At 36.4% G+C, this 24,119-nt stretch overlaps 1 protein-coding gene across 1 annotated transcript in view; it reads left to right on the top strand.

Moving 5' to 3' along the window:
* LOC130245094 (solute carrier family 2, facilitated glucose transporter member 1) overlaps positions 1–21,433 on the top strand; it is a 21,549-nt gene extending 116 nt beyond the window's left edge. The window contains exons 1-11 of the mRNA XM_056477742.1: positions 1–67; positions 3,978–4,011; positions 8,123–8,221; positions 8,815–8,975; positions 11,292–11,532; positions 13,449–13,611; positions 15,384–15,568; positions 18,201–18,305; positions 18,657–18,758; positions 18,849–19,052; positions 19,788–21,433. The exon at positions 1–67 is cut by the window's left edge and continues 116 nt beyond it. Of these exons, the coding sequence (XP_056333717.1) occupies positions 3,997–4,011; positions 8,123–8,221; positions 8,815–8,975; positions 11,292–11,532; positions 13,449–13,611; positions 15,384–15,568; positions 18,201–18,305; positions 18,657–18,758; positions 18,849–19,052; positions 19,788–19,967 (1,455 nt within the window). The 5' untranslated portion in view covers positions 1–67; positions 3,978–3,996 and the 3' untranslated portion in view covers positions 19,968–21,433. The remainder of the gene's footprint in view (positions 68–3,977; positions 4,012–8,122; positions 8,222–8,814; positions 8,976–11,291; positions 11,533–13,448; positions 13,612–15,383; positions 15,569–18,200; positions 18,306–18,656; positions 18,759–18,848; positions 19,053–19,787) is intronic.
* Positions 21,434–24,119: the final 2,686 nt, after the last annotated feature.

Raw genomic sequence — 24,119 nt, 5'->3', positions numbered from 1 at the left:
ATTTTTGAGCCGCTGTCAACCATTTCTGAGCAGAGCTGTTGGCAAACACTCCGAACGGTTAGGCACGGTAAGTGAGATGTCGCTTTGTTATTGAAGATAATGTTCAGTGTCATGAATTGAAAAAAAAACTGGAAGCACTTCATAAAATGTATATTAAATATTTGAATAGATAGTACAGACTCCCTCCAGCACGCTTTCAATGCTCCTGTTACACTTTAAAATATTAAATAAAGCAAATAATTGAAGTATATTTTCTACGACTTTACGCACTTTAAGCAGATTCATTGTACTTTTGTAAGGAATTTAATAGTCTTTTCTTACCGTGATTCTACACGGTTAGCGTTTCAGTGTACAAGTCACATGACCGGTGCATATTAACTTCAGTAAATAAACATTGGTCATCTTTTTTTTTAACTCAGTTGGTCCAAACTTGATTAAACTTTGTGTTTCATTTGCTGAATATCAAGAAAGAAAAGCTATTGATCTCCAATTCTTTCATGGTTGAATTTAGTGGGGATCAGCAACTGCGTGGTTAACCAAATTCTTAAAAAAATAAATAAATAAATAAATAAAATCTGAAATTTTACTATTTAAATTTTAAAAAATGTAATATTAAATTATTGAACGAATGAGAAAACAAATAAATAAATATTTATACATTATATTATACTAATTAAATATCAGAATAAAGGAAACCTATTTCATTACATTAAAGATTCAAAATGACTAATTAATGATACAAAATTATTTCTTAATTTTTTTTTTAATGTATTAGAATTTAAGAAAATAATGTATTTAGAGCAGTGTTTCCCAACCCTGTTCCTGGAGGCACACCAACAGTACATATTTTGGATGTCTCCCTTTTCTGACCCATTAACTTCAGGTGTTGGAGTCTCTTCTGATGTTATGATAAGTTGATTCAGGTGTGTTTGATTAGGGAGAGGTTGAAAATGTGTACTGTTGGTGTGCCTTCAGGAACAGGGTTGGGAAACGCTGATTTAGAGTATTTAATGGAGGCTTTGCTACCTCATGAGGTCACATGGGAGGAAATGTCAGCAAAGCACTGAAACTGGAAGGTCACATGACACTGGCAACATGGCGAATGTACTGTATATGTCCAGATTACTCACACTATGACAGCATACTTGTTTTATCTACATCTTCTCTATTGATTATATGATTGCTTGTTTGAGTTTAGTTTGTCACTTAATTTCGTCACATTGCATGCTATTAGATCATAAATCCTGCATCTACTACCTTATTACCTGCTTATTGTTGCAATATTAACTGTTTAGTTGTAAGTGTGATTTTTTTCTACACCCCACCCAAAATCTAAACGCAACTGCTACTTTATTAACTATTAATATGCAGCTAATTAGCAGCTTATTGAGCTAAAAGTCTTAGTTAGTGATTTGTTAATAGCATGAATTGTGACTTAAACCTAAAGAGTTGCCTGAGTTTCTTTTTAAACACAAATGAAGATATTTTGAAGAATGTTAGGAGCCAAAAAGTTTTTCAGTAGCAGGGATAAAGAAAAAACAGTACAGATCAATACAGATGAACAATGTTTTGGGCTCGCTCTTCAAAATGTTTTTTTTTTTTTTTTCATTAGATGAACGAAACTCAAAGTTTTGTTGTTGTTGTTGTTGTTTTGTGATTTCCTACATCCTTTGGGTTAAAAAAAATTCTACAATTTAGAGATTTTAGATTTTGCTTCTATTTTTAATTTCAACACAGGCTCATTCTGTAAACGTACCTTCACGGACGTTTCTGGAGACCACAAAATACGTCCCGGCGGCATGTTTCTCTGCAGTTTTGTTTTTGTGAATCAGCCAGAGGTCGCCGTGTACGCTTTTTGAGATCTTAAATTTCCCTCGCGAGTGCCATTCGCGCCTGCTGTTCTCACGTAAACCCACCAGAGGCCGCTGTCGACTCACTTTTTGACAGACTTTCTGACTGACTGAGCGAACGATTAGCTGACCCACCCTCCCTCTTCCCTAAACCCAACCAATTTTATCGATTGACCCGTACACACAATTCCCTAAACCCAACCAACACGTTTCAAAAGCCATCCAAAAAAATAAAAGCCCTCGTCTGATTTATTAAATTTTTTTTTTTTTAACCATGTTTTCAGATTTTACCACATTCTCACCCTGCTATTCACTTGTTTGTTTTATATTTTGGATTCTGTTTTTGTCTTACCTGCTTTCTGGAACCGCTCTTCACCGGACTCAAACCCTCATCTTCGTGGTCAACTCCTCTCCGCATCTCAAATCCGCAGACGTACGTGGCGCGCCAACAGGACAAACTAGTTGCAGCCAGAATGCCATCCATAAGGAGGCAAGCAGTCGGTCAGCTTGTAAGCGCGAAAAGGAACGCCGTCACACTGCCCCATAGCGTTTGTTTAAAAAAATAAAATTTAGCCATACGTACCTCCGCCTCCGTAATTCGCTGTCTCCAGAAACATTTATGATTCTTATTATTCAGGCATGTACTAATAGTTAATTTGTATGCTCTCTCTTAATCTGACAGCTCAAAGTCAGAGTCTGCCTCATCGAGAGAATCTTCTCTGCTTCAGTTCTGCCTCCTACAACATGCAGTCATTAATTACATTAAGAGGGTCCTAGTGTCCACTATAGTGTACATTTAAAAAAGGATGATATTTTGAAACACAAATTTAACAGCTTTGAAAACTAAATGTATTGTTCCTGACACTTTAATAAACAAATATATATGTAATAATAATAATAATAATAATAGTAAAAAAAACATTTAAAAAGCAAAATTTTACATACCTTCCCATATCTCCTTCCCATAAAATGTGCTAGTTTGTATGTCGGCCATTTTGGATGTAGTGTAAGAAGTGATTCCTCTGCACAGTACAACAGGACTTAGCAGAATAGCTAAAAAAATTCAGACAATTCATGAAAACACAATGTCCACTACAGAGGACACAAGTCAATGAGTGGGGTCTCAGGAGGCTATGGTCTCATTTATAAGTGTCATGTACACACAAAACAGGCTGAAATGTGCGTACGCTCTCATATATAAAGGTACGTGAGCTGTCACTGCGTGCAAGGTACACATTTGTTCTTAAAGGGTCCATATTGGTACCTCAAAAGTATATATTAGTACTGAAAATTTTAAGAGGAACACTTTTGTACTTTTTTAGGTACTAATATGTACCCTTGAGGTACTCATGTGGACCTTTTAGGTACAAATTTGTACCTTTTGAAAAGGTACCACCCAGTGGCAGCTCGCGTACCTTTTACTTCTGAGAGTGTACAGTATGCCACTTCCCTCACAAAAGCTGTGATCTACTGAATAAAAAACTTGACAGGAAAATGTGTGCAGCTCTGAGTAAACATTCTGTATTTAACTCATCTAAACCATGTTAAATCATCATATGAGCCACAATCGTCAATAAAGAATGAATTCTGGTGTACGTTTACTATAAAAAAGCTTCAGAACCCTAGATTTTTTTTAAGGTGAACTATAAATCCTTCAGGTGAAATGTTAAACCGAGGTCCTGACTCTCTGTGGTCATAAAAAAATGGCACTTCTTGTAAAGAGTAGGGGTTTAACACCGGTGTCCTGACCAAAGTCATTCAATCGGCCCTTACGATCATGGCCTCCCAATCATCCCCATCCACCGAATTGGTTCTATCACAGTCTCTTCATTCCACCAATAGCTTGTGTGTGGTGAGCACACTGATGCCGTTGTCTTGTGGCTGTCATTTCATCATCCAAGTGGATGCTGCACATTGGTGGTGGTGTGGAGAGACCCCCCCTCATGATTGTGAAGCGCTTTGGGTGTATGGCCATACACAATAAATGTGTTATATAAATACACATTGCATTGTACCAGGCATGTAGTAAATGATATACAGTATAATGAAAAACTGCAGAAACAGCATATTTCAGCATTACTCCAAACCTCATGAGCAACAATTTATTTATTTTACCTTTGATTTTAGGTGGTGAAATTCAGGTCCAATGGCTTATAAGGAGGTTAGTGATTATCAATAGCTCTGTCATTGCTGATTTGACATTTCATGATTTGTGATATTTATTTATTTACTCTTATTGTTGTTGTTGTGTACGTACTGTACAAAATACCTGGGTACTTAAACCATGCTGCAGCCACACCATTACAGTAGAAGGGCATGTTCACACGTCACAGGTTTGGTTTGATTGAAACAAAGTGTGCTGCACCTGATCAATTTCATGAGCATTTCATTTAAATAAAAGGGATTGTGGACCAAATAAGCAGAGAAAGAGAGCTGTAAAATAGGTTTTATTTTGCTTCCAAACAAATTCTGTTTTGGATTGACTGATACAGTAAAATTGCAACACTGACCAAAGACATCTAAACAAACCAAAAACCGATGATGTTAAATGGTTTTCACATTCTTAAACATATCTGTATTCAATCATGATGTTTGTAGCTCCCTGGTTCAATAAAGGATTGACTCTTTCACTGGTGTTTTCCCATGATTTATTTCAGTGCAGCATTCACTTCATGACGCCGTCATTTGAACACCAACACCGAGCACCGTACATCTCACACCGTAAGCCATACACCTTACACGGTACACCTCACACCGCACACCGTAAGAGTTTTGAATATATAGAGAAAATGAAACCAAATATAAACAAACATGAACTCAATATACACTCAATATACAAACTCAATACAAACAAACATATTAAACATGAAGTGTCAGTACCTTGTTCTCCAATCAAACCAGAAGCTAAACCTTCAGACAGTAGCAGGCCGCACAGCTGGGACGCTGTGATCATGTGCGATCTTTCCTTATTCTACAATGCGGAAGTGCGCTCATTTTTGCCATTGTTTTAGAACTTCCAATTCACTTGCCTATGGGAAAAATGACTAGGAATAATAAACGGCAAGAAACGGTCAAACTACTTACTCTACAAACAAGTGTTTGCAGTACAATTCAGACAAAGTAGAATAATATAAAAAGAAAATATCAGTTTTCAACACCAAGCAGCCAAACGAGCTGTTTTTAATGTCTAAAAATGAATGGAAGTGAATGAGACCGGAAGTTTCGAGCCAAAATGATTCAAATGGCTGCGCCCACTCGTACGCGGAGAATAAGGTGAATATCCGTAATGGTAATCGATTCAAAATAAGAGACTTCCGCTTTTACACTGAACACTTCTAATACATAAATGCCGTACGCATCAAATACGCGTATAATAAAAAAGAGAGAAAAAAAATACATATATATATATATATATATATATATATATATATATATATATATATATATATATATATATATATATATATATATATAAAATAAATCAATATAAACATTGTTGAAAATAGACAATAACATAAACACCATATTCACTTAACACTTCAGTTAAATGCAGGAATCTGAAACACAGACGTTTGTGTGTGTGTGTGTGTGTGTGTGTGTGCGTGACTCCTTTACACATTTATAAGCTCCTAAATTGTGTCAATGCTGCTTTACAAGCATAAACAGCCAAATAATAAAAGTCAGATAGTGAGCAGTGAGGTGTCATGGATGATTTCAAGACACGCAAGAGGTGCCAGAGACCAGCAAGGAGATTTTTGAGCCGCTGTCAGCCGTTTCTGAGCAGAGATGTTGGCACAGTAAGCGAGATGTCAGTTTTTGTTATTGAAGAAAACTTGTCAGTATTGTTATGAGTACAAAAAAAAAAACACTGGAGTTTGTCTTAGAATGAACTCTGCACTTCATTAAATACATATTGAACATTTGAGTAGTTTGAGATTGTACAGACTCCCTCCAACATGCTGTCAATGCTCATGTTGCACTTTTAAAAAATGAAACAGAACAGAGATTATTGCAGTACGTTTTAAAAGACATTAATATTTCTGTAATTCTACTGAGAAATTCAGCTTCTTGAGTCATTTAATGCATTACATTCAGATTCACTGTATATAATCCAAGGTAGAAAAGAACTCTGGCCCAGATTTGGCCTAAATCTGGCACAGCAGGCATTAATCCGGCACTGGCATACAGCTTGTGGGCCATACATGGCCCTGGTTTGGCAAAGGTGACACCGTCCTTAAGGCGGTACACAATACTTGGGCCAGATGTAAATTGTAGTATTTGGCCCAAGTGTTAATAATTGATATGTGGGCCATCTAAGTTTGTCCTGTCTTGACCCACATTTAAAATACATTTTTATTATTTTTAAATAAAAGTAAAAAAAAGTCTACCAATCAGGTCGCTTCAAGAAAAAGCACTCCCATTAGCCGCATTTCCACAATCGGGCCAGTGTGAGCCAGGGCTTTATTCGGGCCGGGCCAATAGCCCGGGAGGTTGAGAAATGAGGCCGAAATCATGTCGCGTTTCCACTGTCGGGCTAGTTGCTCGCAGCGCGTCACGCAAACACCGCCCCAGAACGTCCCCCGAATCAAACGTCACACAACCCGTCACACAACCCGCCCACTTCAGCGGGAACAAAAAACTCAAATTATAACCACAAACACAACCTGGCATCACTACGAGAGCTGGAAGATGGAGAGCACCGAAGCGATTGCTTTTTTACTGTTTGTGGTCTGTTGGTGTAAGGCCAGACAGCGATCCCTGGATAAGGACATTCGAGTTCGGCGGCATTTACTTCGAACACAGATTTTGGCTGTGTAAGGGAAGAAAGCATCTTGTCTCCTCTTTACCTGACAGGAAAACTCCGCCTTTGTACGTAACCCCGCCCCGAAGCCCCAGTTGGCCCTCCTTGGCCCAAGGTATTCGGCGGGCCGAAAAAGGCCGGACGCTGGCCCCAAGGAAGCCCCGCTTTGGCCCGATTACGCCCCGGAAGTGATAGTGGAAACGCGACTGGCCTTGGCTCGCCCTGGCTCGCTCGCTTTAGGCGCGATAGTGGAAACGCGGCTATTGTGTGCCTAAGCGAATGGTTTATCAATTTCATTGCAGTTGTGACACATCAACATACATGGCCCAGTTCAGGCTCAGTTATGGGTTAATAACTTGGCTGAAACTTGGCCCAGATATGGTCTATGTTTGGCCCTTTTCTGGAAGCCAAACTTGATCCAGTCATGTACCGTAATTCACTGCAGCATGTGGGCCTAGCAAAAGCTGATTGTGTGGGCCAGAGCTGGGCCAGAGATATTTTGCTATGTGGGATGTATCAAATTTGAACTATTTACACAAGCCAACATGCTTAACAGGCATATAACAAAAGTTAGATTATAAATTTTCCTCACAGGAGAAAATATTCAATATATCAAGCAGGCAGCGGAAAAGTGGAAGAATTATGGTGTAGTTGTACACTAGTTATTTAAAAAATGAATAGGTTCAGTTCAATAATGCCATCGTTGAATTATAATGCACTGTAATTTCAATATGCACATTTCCTAAAAGTAAACGTTAGCACAATGTTATTTAAAAAAAGGTTTTGCAAATCTTAAATTCATGCTAACCAGCAACTGATCAAAGGAAATATATGAATGTAATTCAAATATATTAAATATGAATTGATGTTTACTTTAAACTTTAATTATTTTATTCTATTAAAATAATTTTGTAAAAGATTTTGTCAAATAAAAGATTTTTATAGAGTCATCCACCATAATTTTGTGGCTGAAAAGTATCGGTTCAGGCACCGGTACCGTTTTAAAAGTATCGAATTAGCACCGGTATCGAAATAACCCCAAACGATACCCAACGCTAGTGTCTGCGGTCCTTTACTGGCTCGGTAGGTGCAGAGAATAGTGTCAAACAGCCGTGTGTGTTCGAAATATCCTGTCACAAAATAGGGTGAAAAGTCCTACATGACAGTAATGGTTTGATTAGAGTGTCTACATGTCTGTACTGCAAGTAAAACATGCATATTCCACATGTCTTAATCCGATTTCTGTTCGATTTGATTGTGACTTTAGTCAGATAAAGGTAATCAAAAATCACTGTTTACATGGTAGGCTCTTAATCAGAGTATTGTCTTAATCATATTAAAATCGGATTATTGGTGTCCATGTAAACATACTCATTGGTTTTGTGGTCATGGCTGCAGCATTCTATTACCCAGCATGCCTTTTCTGATTGTTCTCTTGAACCAATTAACCGCAACTCATCTTTGCATCCAGAATCAGCTGACCCTTCCTCTGCTGACCTCCATCGTGGCGGCGGTGCTCGGGTCTCTCCAGATTGGATACCAAACAGGCAATATTAACGCCCCTGCCCGAGTGAGTAGAGTTGACTTTGGGGGCCAGCCGCTGTTTAGCATGGTTTCTCAGTTTACATACAAAGTTTTCAGGGCCCTCGTAAAACACTGAATAAACTTTACAGAGTCACAGAATATTTCTCTTCAGCCAGCGTTGGATTTGGAACGCTTCGTATTTGCGCACAGGTAGCTATGATGTCTAGCTTGTGTTGATTTATCGTCTGTGTGTGGATATAGTCCAGATCCCTCGGGTCGAGTTTTCATTAGGAAAACATTGGGACTCGTCTCAAGATATTAGTCATGTCTTTCGAGCAAGTGAAATGAACTTTCAGAGTAAAGTATTAAAATTACAGGCTGCTCTGAGTCCACATTAGCATTACGCATGCTGTTTGTTTGTTGATTGTATTAAGTAGCGTCTGGAATTAAAAATATTCAGACTGAGACTCATTTAATCATTACTCAGACTCAAAATAGCTCAATTTAGCAGAACAGTTTTGGCGAAACAAGAACCACTCAATGATTTTACTGTTTTGCATGCATTCATTATCATGAAACTCCATATGTGAGTAAGGTATGGTGTATATGATTAATATACATTTGGCATTTTTAATTAAGGTGATTGAAGAGTTTTTCAACACGACATGGAGATCCAGACACAATCAGTCTATTCCAGACCACAGTCTGACATTCCTGTGGTCCCTCTCTGTTAGTATTAAGGATTTTGGAGCACTGCTTGGTTCACTGGGGGTCAAAGGTCTCGCTGACACTTTTGGAAGGTGAGTAATGCATGTTTTACAAATTCCATTATTTTATTTTACTTTATTTAACCCTCTACTGCACGCATTATGATATATATATATATAAATATATATATATATATATATATATATATATATATATATATATATATATATATATATATATATATATATATATTTATTTATTTATTTATATATATATATATTTATTTATATATATATATATATATATATATATATATATATATATATATATATATATATATATATACATATATATATATATATATATATATATATATATACATATATATATATATATATATACATATATATATATATATACATATATATATATATATATATATATATATATATATATATATATATATATATATATATATATATATATATATATATATATATATATATATATATATATATATATATATATATTTACATATATGACTGTTTTTCATTTCTTAAAATGGCTTAACTTGAAGTGCTGTAAAAAAAAATGCTGTAAAAAAAAAACGCCCAACAATGGATCCAACTTAGACATTTCAGATTTAAATCTTTCCTTATAATTAATAATTTTGTTGTTTGAAATATTCATTATAAGATATAAGATATAAGATTTAATTGGTGTTGCAGTATTATAACCTTTAACACAGAACTTATAACTGACACCTTATACATACTTTCCAACAACTGATATTCCAACAGCTTTCATTTATTCCATAACCTTTTTGCTAAATATTATTGAAAACAAACATAATGTTGTATTATCATGTATACAACATACAGTGAATATAAATATTTTCTCCAGTAAATATTATAACATATAAAAAAACAAGTCTAGGATATCCAGAATAATTTAGCTACTAGCTAACAATGTTTATATATTATACTATATACTATACTACGCCAGTCTATCTGCCTCTAAGCTAACTTACTTGAACTGTTTCCATCACTGCTCTTATCAAACGTCCAATCTGCATCATTCTCATGGTCACTAAAACCCATCTCATCCTCACTTTCATCTGCAGGAAGAGCCAGTTCTGTCCTTTTCTTCTTTCACTTACCATAGAACATGGTGGTGCTCGCTAATACACTGTTCCCTGTATTCATATCTATAGTATTGCCATTGAAACTAGATTTTATCCATAATGCAAATGCCATTAACATGCAACTAATCAACATGATGTTGTTATTGTTACAACTTAAAAGATCACAGCTGACCTTGCTAGCTAGCTAACCCATTGCAATATTGCACGTTCCACTATTGCACACTGTTGCCATTTGGCAACACATACATTTGATCCATTTACAAAAAAACTAATAACTTAACTATAACTATAACTTACTGGAGGTGATGTTTCAGATTTTTTTGTGGATCTGACATAATTTGATCCTTTGTTTTTATTGGCGTTTACATTTGCATTAAGCAACTACTCACATTAAACGCCAGTATTTCAGAAATTACGCTACAGAAAAACACTGCATGTCATGTGACTTAACCAAAGCACATCATTGGCTACACTAAGGTCTTAAAGAAACAGTGGCAGGGAATATCTTGTTGCCCTATGGGTTAATTAAAACATAGCAATTAAGTAGAAATATGTTAAGTGTGTATTTATAGTCATTAATGATCAATTATTAATTCAGTATTGGTGTTGCAGCCCTCCAATATTAATATCAGTGGTTATATTTTACAGTTTCTAATGCATTTATTGTCATCTTTAGCTATAATTCTTCCATTAAAAAGAATTTTTTATTACTTACCTTATATATTTGCAATATTAAAAATGTAATTAATTAATTAATTAAGGGATGAATACAATCCAATTGGTCACACTTTATTTTGATGGTCCGGTTGTTGAATTTAAGTTACATTGCAACTACATGCCAACCAATTCTCAATAGATTATAAACTGTCAGGGTTGGGGTTAGGATTAGGGTTAGTGTAAGTTGACATGTACTTGCAAAGTTTCTTATAGTCAGTTAAATGTCTGTTGAAGGAGCAGTATCAACAGACATTAAGCAGACAATCTACTAATACTCAAACGGACCATCAAAATAAAGTGTTCAATTTAATTCAAAGCTTCACAGGGTCAGTATAACACTGTTACTATTGATAATTCAACAACCATTGATATGCTAAAGAGCACATTTTAAATATAATTCAATTTCTTCAAATATGATATTAGATCAAAGATGAATAACCAGTATATTGATCCTGAAAGTAGCACATTTCTATTAAAGTAGTCCACCCAAAGTGGTACAGTATCGGAGTGCTAATTTGAAATAACCTTAATATACATTTCCTTTCAGACGAAACGCAATTCTGATAGTGAACGCCTTATCTGTGGTGGGTGCCTCTCTGATGTTCATGAGTGAAGCCACAGCATCATTTGAAGTGCTTATCGTGGGTCGGCTGATCTTTGGTTTGTTCTGTGGCCTGGTGATGAGCCTGAACCCGCTGTACATCCAGGGAGTTTCACCAACAAACCTCCGTGGTGCTTTTGCAACTCTGAACCAGGTCTTCTTTGCCTCTGGCATCCTGCTGGGCATGGTGAGAAATAACTGCTTCCATTACATTTTCCGATTCATTATTAAAGGTGCCATAGAGTGCATTGATTCAATATGTTAAATTGTTCTCTGATATCTAAATATTGTAATAGCTATGTGGCTTAGGCCAGAAATTGTTGTATATGCTCATTTACAACCACATGAATTACCAATGGAATGAAAAGTTTGTTTTCGGCTATATTTGTAATGGTCATGAATATTACTGAGCCCTGCTCTCATGTTCCACGGCCTGATGCACACACTAATACACAAACACCCATACTTATATATGGTTATACATGGTTTACGAGGACTCTCAATAGGCATAATATATGTTATACCTTAAAATAAACAATTATAAGGCCATATAATATAACCCATACCCCTAAACCCAACTCCCACAGGAAACCTATGGCAAAATTTGAATATTAAAAGACCTCATTAAGTATGATTTCATAGCATTTTGAATTACCAGGACAGGGTATGTCCTTGTCCTCATCCGTATACAAAATTTTGTGTCCTCATAAACCACCTAAACCTATACACACAGCATGATGGACTCCAAAATATGCCTGTGTAATATAAAAAAAAATTGTTTTACAAACTTCCTCATTAAACATATATGGCAAATTTCAGAATATACACATTAAAGACTCCCTATTATAAAGGGTTATTAAAATATTAAAAAGGGTCATATTTTGGTTTTGGGGATCTCCAACAACAGGCTGATATGCATGCAAGGTCAAAAAACATCTTATAATATGCATTAATTTTTACATAATTATCCCAGCGACTCCCATACGATTCGTTCAGCGATTCATTTGTTCCCAAACCCCTTCTTAGCGCGAATCTGCGTTGATGGGACCGATACAGAGTGAAATGCCCACCACGGGTTATCAACAATAATGAAGTAGTCAGTGTGCATAGTGTATGTGTGAGCGTACCTGCCAACACTCCTGTTTTTCCCGGGAGTCTCCCGTATTTCAGACCCATCACCCATCTTGTTATTTATCCCCCAAAACACCTGTAATTTCAACCGTTATCGAGACGATTCATTTCAAGCACTATAAGTCGACTCTTTTATAGATGAATCAATAGTTTTAAACACTGTGCACTTTCAGATTTAAGCCTGAGCTGGATATTTCACTTCACTTAGAGCTGTGTTACACACTACATGGAAGGTCATTTTCACAAACCCATAATAGGGGCTCTTTAAACTAACAAAAGATACATTTAAACAGACCTTATGTCTATTCGGGAGTGCTGAATAAATGTATACATTTTATATCCCAAATGTTGCACTCTGAAGATGAGCTGTGATGAGATGAGGTACTCCATGCATTATCTGAGAGCTCTGTGAAGAACTCTGAGTCCTACATACATACTAAATATATTACAAGCTTAGATAAAGGAGAAAACATACCCATGTTGTAATCTCACTAAGAAATGTTGAGGCTCACATTATGCCATTTCCTTGTATTGAACTCTTATTCAGCTATGTATATTCAGAGTTACATCATGATTTTGCCAAGTACGATGCGATCCTGGATTAACATCTATGTTGATTCTGGAACATCATGTAATCCATACCTATTCCCTACCCCTAAACCCAAACCCATAACTGTAATCAGAGGGAATTATATCCGGGAGTAAAAATCAGAGGATAACAATCATGTAGAAGTGCAGAAACCTAAACATAAGCCTAAGATTAATACAAATGGTAAATGTATCCTTTCATTCTGATTGGCTGATTGGAAGATGTAGATGGAACATAGATGTTAATCCAGAAACATGTCTTACTTGGTAAAATCAGGTTGGCGTATCCAGATTTTCATTCTATGGCACCTTTAATAGTTAATCAAAAATACCTGAGCGAAACTATCAACACAAGCCTGAAGAGTTGTTTTGTGTATTCCTCAGGTTGTGGGTTTGGAAACGGTATTAGGTACAGAGAAATATTGGTCCCTGATGTTGTCTCTGTCCCTTATTCCTGCAACGCTCCAGTATTTGACTCTTCCTTTTTGCCCTGAGAGCCCACGCTACCTCTTCATCAACAGAGGCAAAGAAAAAGATGCAGAGGCAGGTGAGTTGATAACAGAATGTTCAATGTTTGGAAGAAATGCACCAATGTATCTGGCAGTAATCAGTATTTGCAGACAAAAGCAATAATCTGAATAGACTAAGTTTGATGGCGTGGTTTCCAGTGTTGCAAAGTGTACTGAATAATCAAACTCAAGTAAAAGTACCATTACTTGCCCAAAAATGTAGAGCAGGTAATTACATTTACATCCAAAGATGCTTCTCCATTCACTTTTGGTGAATGTAGCCTTGGCCAGGAAGAGTTGATGTCATCAGGCGGTATCCAACGATCATTGGGTGTTATAACCCTAAACCGCAACACCCTTAACATTGGTGGGTCAGCAGTGGTGGCCAAATCACTGCCCATCAACTCCCCCTGGCTTCCAGCTAAGCTCCTCTCTCCTGCTCCATAACCAGCAGAAGCTCTCTCTGCTGCCTCCTCCATCCTGCAAACAGTTAGCTTTCTCTCCCTTCCCATCACCCCAATGGCTATAAGCATCCTCCATACTGACTGGGTGGGGAATCCCCTACAGCCGACTTCGACTGGGAAGAGCCATGCCTGCCAACCTTTCTCCCTGCAGTTTTGCAAGAGGTCCTGGTATTTGTTGCTCTTCCTCTCAAAGGCTTGCTCACAACCCTCTTCCCATGGGACTGTAAGTTTGATGAGAATGATCTTCTTTGCCTCTTCAGAAGTACTCTCCACAGTACTGCATCTAGCCTTAGGGTTTTCTGGACAACCGGGGGGAATTGCAGTCTTTCCTTCAGGTCTTCCTTGATTTCCTATCATTGGACCTTTTGCAGCAGATTGGTTCTTGTTGTTACTGTGGTTGGTGGCTTTTGATCCGCTCTTACAAACTTGATTGATGGTATTGCTCTCCCGTGTGGTTGATGTTTCTTGCGTCTCTCTTGCTCCAGGGTGTTAGCGAGTGTCATGAGCATCTTGTCATGGCGCCACCTGTATCTACCTTGGGCAAGTGATATTTTACACCCTGACAGGATGTCTGCCATGGTACAAATTTGTCAGAGTTGGGAGTGTGTCATACATCGATCTTAACATGAATGAGATTCGGAAAGCTTCCAATCTCCACAGATCTCCCCATGTGATCTTCCTCTTGGGTAGGTCCCACTTGGTCCATGCTCCCTGGGATGCTAGCTCCACTGCCCTTGCCCTTCGTCCTTCCTCCTCCAGGTTCCGTACCTCCTCCTGGATCACAGCCCTTCAATCCTTGGATCCAACCTTCCCCCATTGCTGAAAATGGCATTTAGCTGCATTTGCATCTGAACTCTTCATATATTTTTCAGTAAATGCTAACAAGAACTTTGATCATTCAGTAATGTAAAATGTTAAGAACATGCATTTGAGCAATGCATTTTCTGTCTATGATTAGTTACTGTAAAACAACTATTTGCTTTTTTTTTGCATTCTTTCAAAAATGTGCAATTAATTTGAATTATTTACCACCAACTGTTGATATGTATGTTGATTTTGTCTGAAAAATGTTACGCCATTATCAGTCTGACTGACTTAGACAATAGTATCTGACTGCAGACTTGTATTTGCAAGCTAAGACATGCAGTAGTCTCAGACATGCAATCTCAGACATAATGTATTTAATAAAGCTAGTGACGTCACTTTGAAGGGCGGGGTTAGGTGTGTGTATTAAAAGCATTGCATGAAGCTTAGCTTGCATCTGCACCCGGTCTGCAACTTAGGCAAGAAGTAAGCTAGTACAAAGAGAATTTGAATCCAGCATCATCCTTTCTTTCTGTTGCCAGCCCTGAGGAGACTTCGAGGAAATCCAGAAATGGTGATGAAGGAAATGGAGGAGATGAGAGAGGAAGCAGCGCACAGTGAAACAGGAGTGACCGTGAGGGAATTCCTCAGAAAGCGACGCTACAGGCAGCCAATAATACTAGTGCTTATCATAAACCTGGGCAGTCAGTTATCTGGATTCAATGCGGTTAGTGTTCCCGTCCTCGTGTTTTCATTCTCATAATGACAACTTAAAGAAATTAGTTTGAAATCTTTGCAAATGTATTCAAAACAAAAATAAAAACATATAATATAATATAATATAATATAATATAATATAATATAATATAATATATTTTCAGCCTTTAACCTTCAAATTGAGCTCAAGTGCATCTGGTTTTCACTGCTCATTCTTGAGATGTTTCTACATCTTGATTGGACAGGATTTGGAAAGGCACACACATCTACATACGGCTAATTTCGGCAGCATTGAAGATCTCAAAGAGCACAGTGAACTCTATCATCTGGAAATAGAAGAAGTTTCAGACCACCAGGACTCTTAGATTGAGAACGCCCTGGCTAAACTGGCCAAAAGGGTCACACTGTGCAATGAGTAGTAGTATCCGTGACATCATCCATAGGTTTCTGAAGAACCCAAAAGAAGCTACAAGTAGGCATGGCCAACCATTGCCATTTTTTTTTGCGTGTCATTGATCCAACTGGGGGATACCAATCAAGGGCAAAGAAGCGGAGCTACAGACACCTGCTAGCATTTTGCTTAGACAGGCTTTCCTATGGGAGAAACGCTTAATAATTCATTACCTGCGACTCGTTTTTGTTCTGACCACATGTGCTAGGATGTATACTATATCAATAAAGCATTTAGACTTTTAAAAACACCGTTGTAATACATTGAGCCACCAAATATTGTTCTTATGACGTTTTTCTACAGAAGGAAAACGCAAATTACTTCCAAATACTTGAGATATAGCCTGTGTTAGTAAATGCAAGGCTATTAATGAAATCCAGGCATAACACTGTATGACAACTCTTCAGATGACGGTTCTAGAGCCTACAGCTAATCAATCTGTCGATTTCTAGAGTGCATTACAGGTCTAAAGAAAAATATTAATGATAAATGATCTTAAATAAAACAAATACTTTTATAGAGATGGTATAGAAGTATATAATTTCACTCAGGTGGGAAATGGAGGCCACATGAATGGTTTGTGAGCACAATTAAGTGTACACAGCATGCCATATCATCTGATAATTGTAAGAAATTATTCCAAAAGGCAACTGACTGTGTAAAGCCACATAAAATAACACAAAAATACGATGTATATGCCGAGATCAGCAGCTAATCAGCCGGAATCAGCTGAGGTGAAGTGACGGTGACCAGCGAGACCTAGCTGTCACTCAAGTGGTCACGCCCTTAATTATGCAAACTTAATATAACCTAATATAAAGGAAATGGATGAGTTCTAAAATAAAATTCATCCCCCTCACAGTTGTCAAGAAGGGTAATATTAGCTGTATGAACCAAAATCGTTCTTTGTACCAGGCTGTAAACACCTTTTTTTCTGCTGTAAAGTTGGCCATTTTAACAGTGGGCTCAATAGAATTTTGCTCCATATGGAGCCAGGACTAGTGGAATTTCGATGAATTGCAGTTTCAGTTACTTCCATATTTGCTTCATGAGGGAGAGCTTGGGGCTTGCTTATTACGCATTTTGCACAAAGACTCATTTATTCATCACAAAACCTGTGAATGTTTAGGTTTTCCTCCATAAGTAGGGTTTATTTCATCAATTTTTAATCAGTGGCCTTGCTTTTTACTATAACAAAGGTTTATATCAACTAATGCTAAAAGTATGGTGTAAAATTTGAGAATCAAACTTCAAGTTCAAGTTAAGCTTTACTGTCATTCTGCTACATGTGTGGACATACAGTGGAATAAAATATTGTGTCTCGCAGAACCACAGTGATACATAAATAAACACAATCATAGATATGAACACAACAGTGGACTTAAGAGCGATTTTAAACCTATACATAACAAAAGTTGGAGTGTATAATGCTGAGTTCAGACCACACAGTAACCTATCACTCCTGATATGGTAAACTTGATGTAGAGTGTATTATGAATGGTTTATGACTTGCAATGGATGTGGGCAGTCAGAAATTAATCGTTTTATCAAACGTAATATATTAATATGAACTATTTTAGGCCATTATGATAACAAGACAGTGGCAAACTCATCCGATTCAGTTTGTATCAGATTATAAGAATAAAATCTACAGTTGAAGTCAGAATTATTAGGCCCCCTGAATTATTAGCCCCCCAGTTTATTTCTTCAACACAATTCTAAACACGACAGTTTTAATAACTCATTTCTAATAACACTTCTATACAGCTTAAAGTGACATTTAAAGGCTTAACCAGGTTAATTAGGTTAACTAGGTAGGTTAGGGTAATTAGGCAAGTTATTGTATAACGATGGTTTGTTCTGTAGATCGAAAAAATATATAGCCTAAAGGGGCTAATAGTTTTGACCTTAAAATGGTCTGTAATTAAAAAAACTGATTTTATTCTAGCCGAAATAAAACAACTAAGACTTTCTCCAGAAGAAAAAATATTATCTGACATACTGTGAAAATTTCCTTGCTCTGTTAAACATCATTTGGAAAGTATTTAAAAAAGAAAAAAATAAATTCTGACTTCAACTGTACCGTACCATATTGACAGTCAAACAGTCAACTTATTGTGGAGTCTGAGCCTTACATTAGGATTGTACCATGCAGAATTTGACTTAATAATGTTATTTACTTCTCTTCCAGATTATAAATTATTCCACAAAAATGTTTGCCCAGTCCAATTTTGATGAAGCCACGTATCTAACACTAGGGGTGGGGGCCGTTAATGTGGCATTCACTATAGTAGCCGTGAGTATTCCTTTGTGTGATGTGTAACATCTATGCTAATTAATGGTATTGCTGAATGTTGTTTTTTTTTTTTTTGTTTGTTTTTGTCAGAGATTTCACATTCATTTCCCATTAATAGTTTTAAAATTAATTAATTAAAATTAGATAATATGGTTATTGGAATGAATGAATGAATGAATGAATGAATGAATGATATAAAATAACTGGAGGGTTGACAGGAAGCCACAGAAATATTCATATTTATAAGCACAGAATTTCACATGACAAACATTAAAATAATGAATTTAAAATAATTACTTATGATATAAAAAGGAAAACATTTGAATCTTTTTTTTCCCCTCTTCTTCAAAGTTCTTCCTGGTGGAGAGAGCAGGACGCAGGAAGTTGCTGCTTGCTGGATTTCTATCACTAGCAATTTGCAACCTCCTCATGACCATCACGTATTCCATATTGGTGAGATTAAAAATCTTTGATGTTTTCAAAATTAAAATAAAAAATCTATCAATTTGAGTTCTCTATCACATCTCTCTTCTCTTTCATCAGACCATAGTTCCATTCATCCGTAATATTCAGGTGCTAGTGGTTTTCTTCCTGATCTCAGCTTATGAAGTGGGACCTGGGCCAATCTCTTGGTTCATAGCTGCAGAGCTTTTTGACCAATCGGCTCGTCCGATCGCTATGGCCTTCACAAGTATGCTTAACTGGGGAGGGAAGTTTGTACTGGCACTCCTCTTTCCACCTCTGCTGGTACGTGAAGCTTTAATTTTGCATAAACAAGTACAATAAATGTACAATAATTTACATTTAGTCATTTAGCAAATGCTTTTGTCCAAAGCGACTTACATTAGAGGAGGCATTCAGTAAGTCAACAAGAAGAGGCAATACACACTATAAGTGCTAATTGTACAAATGAACCGTTTGAGCTCAGAGAATTAAGAGTTACAAGGGGGAATTTTTAACTTATTCATTTTCTTTTCGGCTTAGTCTCTTCATTAATCACCACAGCGGAATGAACCACCAACTTATCCAGCATATGTTTTACGCAGCGAATGCTCTTCCAGCCACAACCCAACACTGGGAAACACCCACACACTCTTGCATTCACACACATGCACTACGGGCAATTTAGCTTACTCAATTCACCTGCACCGCATGTCTTTGGACTGTGGGGGAAACCCACGCAAACACGGGGAGAACATGCAAACTCCACACAGAAATGCCAATTGATCCAGCTGGGCCTCGAACCAGCTTCTTGCTGTGAGGCGATTGTGCTAGCCACTGTGCCACCGTGATGTCTCTGTTTTCATTTCCTTTTTATTTTTCACCAGGGGAGGCTGGGTAGGGGTATAAAGAAACAGAAAGTTCTATTGTGACAATGTATGTGTTGAAGAATTTCAGTTTCTTTATAAAAAAAATTATAAAAAAGCAATAAAAAACAGCATGTTGGACACTTATGTACCTAAACAGCTACTTTGTTTGCAGAAAATATGTGGGGCCTACGTCTACCTCCTCTTCATGTGCATGGCCCTGCTCGCCTTCACCTACACCATGTTTCGTCTTCCTGAGACCAAGGGACGCACTTTTGATGACATTGCGGCTGAGTTTCGTGGAGCTGAGGGCATACCACTACATAACAAGACCACATTTAACACATTCACCTGACCGAGGCTAGTAAATAGAGACCATCTATGACGCCTCTGCTAGTGTTTATGCAATATATTGATAGTGAGAGTCAGAAACTTTAAAGAGCCACAATTTTCTAGCCAGCAAATGTTAACTTTCACATGTATTTTTGAAACAGGACATCCTTATAGACAATAACGGAGAAAACACTTGCAAGACTGTAATGTGAAACTGATTTGTGTACTCTTACCAGAAAAAAAAAAGTATTCAACACGTCATTTTTTATTTGATTATTTTTTTCTGGAAAAAAATATTTCTAAAGGAGCTGTTGACATGCAATTGAACCAGATTTTGGTCAAAATCTAATCAATAAGATGTAACAAAACAAACAAACAAAAATCTTAAGAATTAATTATGTGTTATAACAATTAAATAACACAAGGAGAAAGTACTGAACTGCTGAAATCTATTTAATACTTTATATAAAGGTTTTTTTTCATGATTTCAGCTTAAAGATGCCTCTCATGATTTTTTTTACAGACTTCAACAGCCTAAAATGGGTTTTGACTATCAAATCTGATCTTTATTTGGTATTTTCTATTGGATTCAAGTTAGGTGATTGGCTGGGCCATTCTACAGCTTGATTTTCTTTCTCTGAAAGCAGTTGAGAGTTTCTTTGGCTGTGTTTTGGATCATTGTGTTGCTGAAATGTCTACCCTGGTTTCATCTTCATCCTCCTGCTAATGTACATGTTGGACTGAAGCAGCTGATATTAATTTACAATAAGGAATGGCAGAGGGTTTCTGAAAAACTTCTGAGAGGTTTCAGCTGCTGTCTGGGCTTTCACTGCCATTCTACATCTCCCTTTCTTCATGTGTTCAATACTTTTTCTCTACATCATTTCATTTTGTTAGCATAACTTATTTTGTAAACTAATTAGATTTGTTTTCTCTATATATGTTTGTCTTTGGTTGTTACCAACATCTGGTGAACATTTCAAGTCAACAGCACCTTTAGAAATATGTTTTCTGAGTTAAATGGGGTCATGTTGAATACTTATATGCCCCACTGTATATGCAAATAGCTGACTTTACTAGAAAACTGCATGGAAACCCAATGAATTAACAAGTACTACACTGAAACTTGAGTTCTATGTTAAAAATATTATTGTAAAATTTACAGTAACTTACTGGTGATTATGGTTTTAATTAGGTGCAGTTGATTGTAATTATAAATATAGCTGTGCTTGTAAATTTAAATTGTTACTGGGAACCAAAATTGCCAGTAAGTTACTGTAAATTGTACAGATTTAGTTTGTTTGTTTGTTTGTTTTTACAGTGTAGGGCTGTTTAGTTTCAGCTTGTGTTAAAACATACATGGTTAAGGCAACAGGTTTACACACAATTTCCTAGTAAAGTCAGCTATTTGGGTTAAGAGTGCAGTTTTAACATTGACAGAAATAATCAAACTACTTGATAATAATTGTAAGAAAAAAACTTTATAGAAATCCCAAAATCTTTCATGTATTTAAATGTTGAAAACATTTGAATAAGATTGTTAACGTTAAATAAAATTTAAGCTAAACAATGCTCTGATTTCCCTCTCTTTGTTTTGTCTTTCTTTTTTCTTTCTTCCTCAATGAAATTGGAAACATTCAGATCCACACAGAGGTGAAATTCACAACAGCCTGTGTATACGAGAATTTTTAGGACATGACATTGTGAACATCTTGTGAACTCCAAAGAAAACCTCGGAATTGTAACAATCTAATAACAAGATTACAAGAACAGAGGGGATTTATCGTTAGTAGAACTCATTAAAAACAAATATCAGAACAAACACAGCCTTCAACTGAGAAAAAAAATGAAATGCAATCAAAAAAAGCCACAGAGTTTTACAGCTCAATTAAGCAGAGCTGTAAAATACAGCAGCATTTCTAACAGTCCAATAATGAGAAACCTTTGATTCTGTAAGTTGATCCTGTCACTTAGTCATTCATTTTCCATTCAGATTAGTCCCTTATTTATCAGGGGTCCCAGCCGCGGAATGAACCGCTAACTGTTCCAGCATTTCATTTTAAAGTGTTGGTTGTAATTAACGAAACATGTTTTATTCTTTAAGGAACCCTCATACTGTCCTGATTTGATGTGTAGACTAACACACAACTGCACCATAATTTTTGTGAGGACAAAATTCCAATAAAATGTATAAACTGTCCATGTAAAATGTATGTTTAATTAGGAAAAAAATGCTTAATGGCCATCTAAACTAAACGCAAGTTGTTTTGAAAACGGATCAAGTAGTTCTATGCATAATTCTGCCATCTGCTGGTTAGAAAAAAACATTTTAAATATCAGTAAGGGGACTTCAGAGATCCGTTTTTTATCCATGGACCACATATATTTTGTGAACGTATATTTAAATATTATAAATATTACACAACAAGCAGTTTTGTCCAATAACTTATCCGATTAACGTAATTTTCCCCTAATTAAACCTTTGAATTGCACTTTAAACTGAATACTAACTTCCAAAATAACTAATAAAATAGTATGTACTGCAACCATGTCAAAAACAACAAGATTGGTTATTAGGAATTATATACATTGTGTCTGAATAATGATTATTTTTTATTTTGACTTCAGCAGACCGAAGTAAAATTAAATAAATAAATGCTTTATATTTTTTTCATCCATTCATTTTTTTCGGTATGGTGCCTTCATTAATCTGGGGTCGCCACGGCGGAATGAACGGGCAGTTTGTCCAGCATGTTTTACGCAGCGGATGCCCTTCCAGCTGCAACCCATCACTGTGAAACATCCCATACACACTTTTGTCACACACATACACTACTGACAATTTAGCTTACCCAAATCACCTACACGTTTTTTTACTTGTGTGGGGAAATCGGAGCACCCAGAGCAAACCCAAGCGAACAAGTGGAGAACATGCAAACTCCACACAGAAACGCCAACTGACCCAGCCGAGGATTTTTCATGCACTGATAATTTTCAACAGCATTTAAACATAATTTTAATCTATGTCATGTATACACAACATGAAAAAATGGTAAACAGTGTGTGCTACAGTAGCTATTGTGTCTTTCCCCATTACAAGCCAAGCCATATTTTTAATAAACCGAGATTAAGAATTTTAATCAAGCCAATAGGGGGAGCTCATGATCTATCAGGTGCTCTCGTTGAATTGAACATTAAAGTACTATTCAGCAGCAGCATTTATTTCCTAATGTTGTAAACTACTTTATCAAGTGAAATATAAGTTGATAACTTGTGTTAGATTGTATTAACACATACTATTTTTGTACTCTCATTGAGTTGGCTAAAAAAACACTACATTTAAGGATAAAACTAGATTGAAGTTAAATTGAATGGGTCTTTAATCAGTAAAAACCGTTCAACAGTGACAATACTAACTAGCTTACTATTGCCATACCCAGTTCACAATTCTACTGTACACATTTTGATAATCTAAATTATAGATTTCTAGATTAAATTAAACTAAATTCAAACGAATCATCATTCATATATCATAATGTAAATAAAGGAACACAGTGATGTCACATCCTGCCCCTTCCAACCAAAGGCCTTGTGAATTTCTTTGAGGTTCATGGCATTTCTTACATACTGAGGCCAGAAAACTAACATGATTGTACTAATAATACTCAAACTGACAATTCTGACACACATTTCAGGTAGATATATCTTTAAGTGACTATAATTTACCTGAAAATCACAAAAAAAAAATAAATAAATAAGAATGTAAGCTAAAACTTTTAAATAATTTTTAATGATTATTTCTGCAGAAGCCAAAGATGTTACACAGACTCCAGTATTGTGGGCTCCAAAGGGTGAAACTGCAACAATGAACTGTAGCCACAGTTATGATTCAAATTATTTCTACATGTATTGGTTTCGACAACGGCAGGGAGAGACAATGAAACTCATCGCGTTCACAATGATAAACAATAAACCAGACTTTGGTGAATTTTCTGAGGATAAATACTCAGCCTCAAAGACTGTAGCTGAACGTGGATCTTTCACAGTGAAAAACCTGCAGGCTGATGACAGCGGTGTGTATTTGTGTGCAGTGAGTGAGCACAGTGACACAGACTTACTGTACCGCTGTACAAAAACCTAATCTGTTCATGCTTTTAGACCACAGATGAAATAT

Source organism: Danio aesculapii, chromosome 17, assembly GCF_903798145.1.
Source record: "Danio aesculapii chromosome 17, fDanAes4.1, whole genome shotgun sequence".
Taxonomy (NCBI): domain Eukaryota; kingdom Metazoa; phylum Chordata; class Actinopteri; order Cypriniformes; family Danionidae; genus Danio; species Danio aesculapii.
This window is presented reverse-complemented; position numbering and strand designations above follow the sequence as displayed.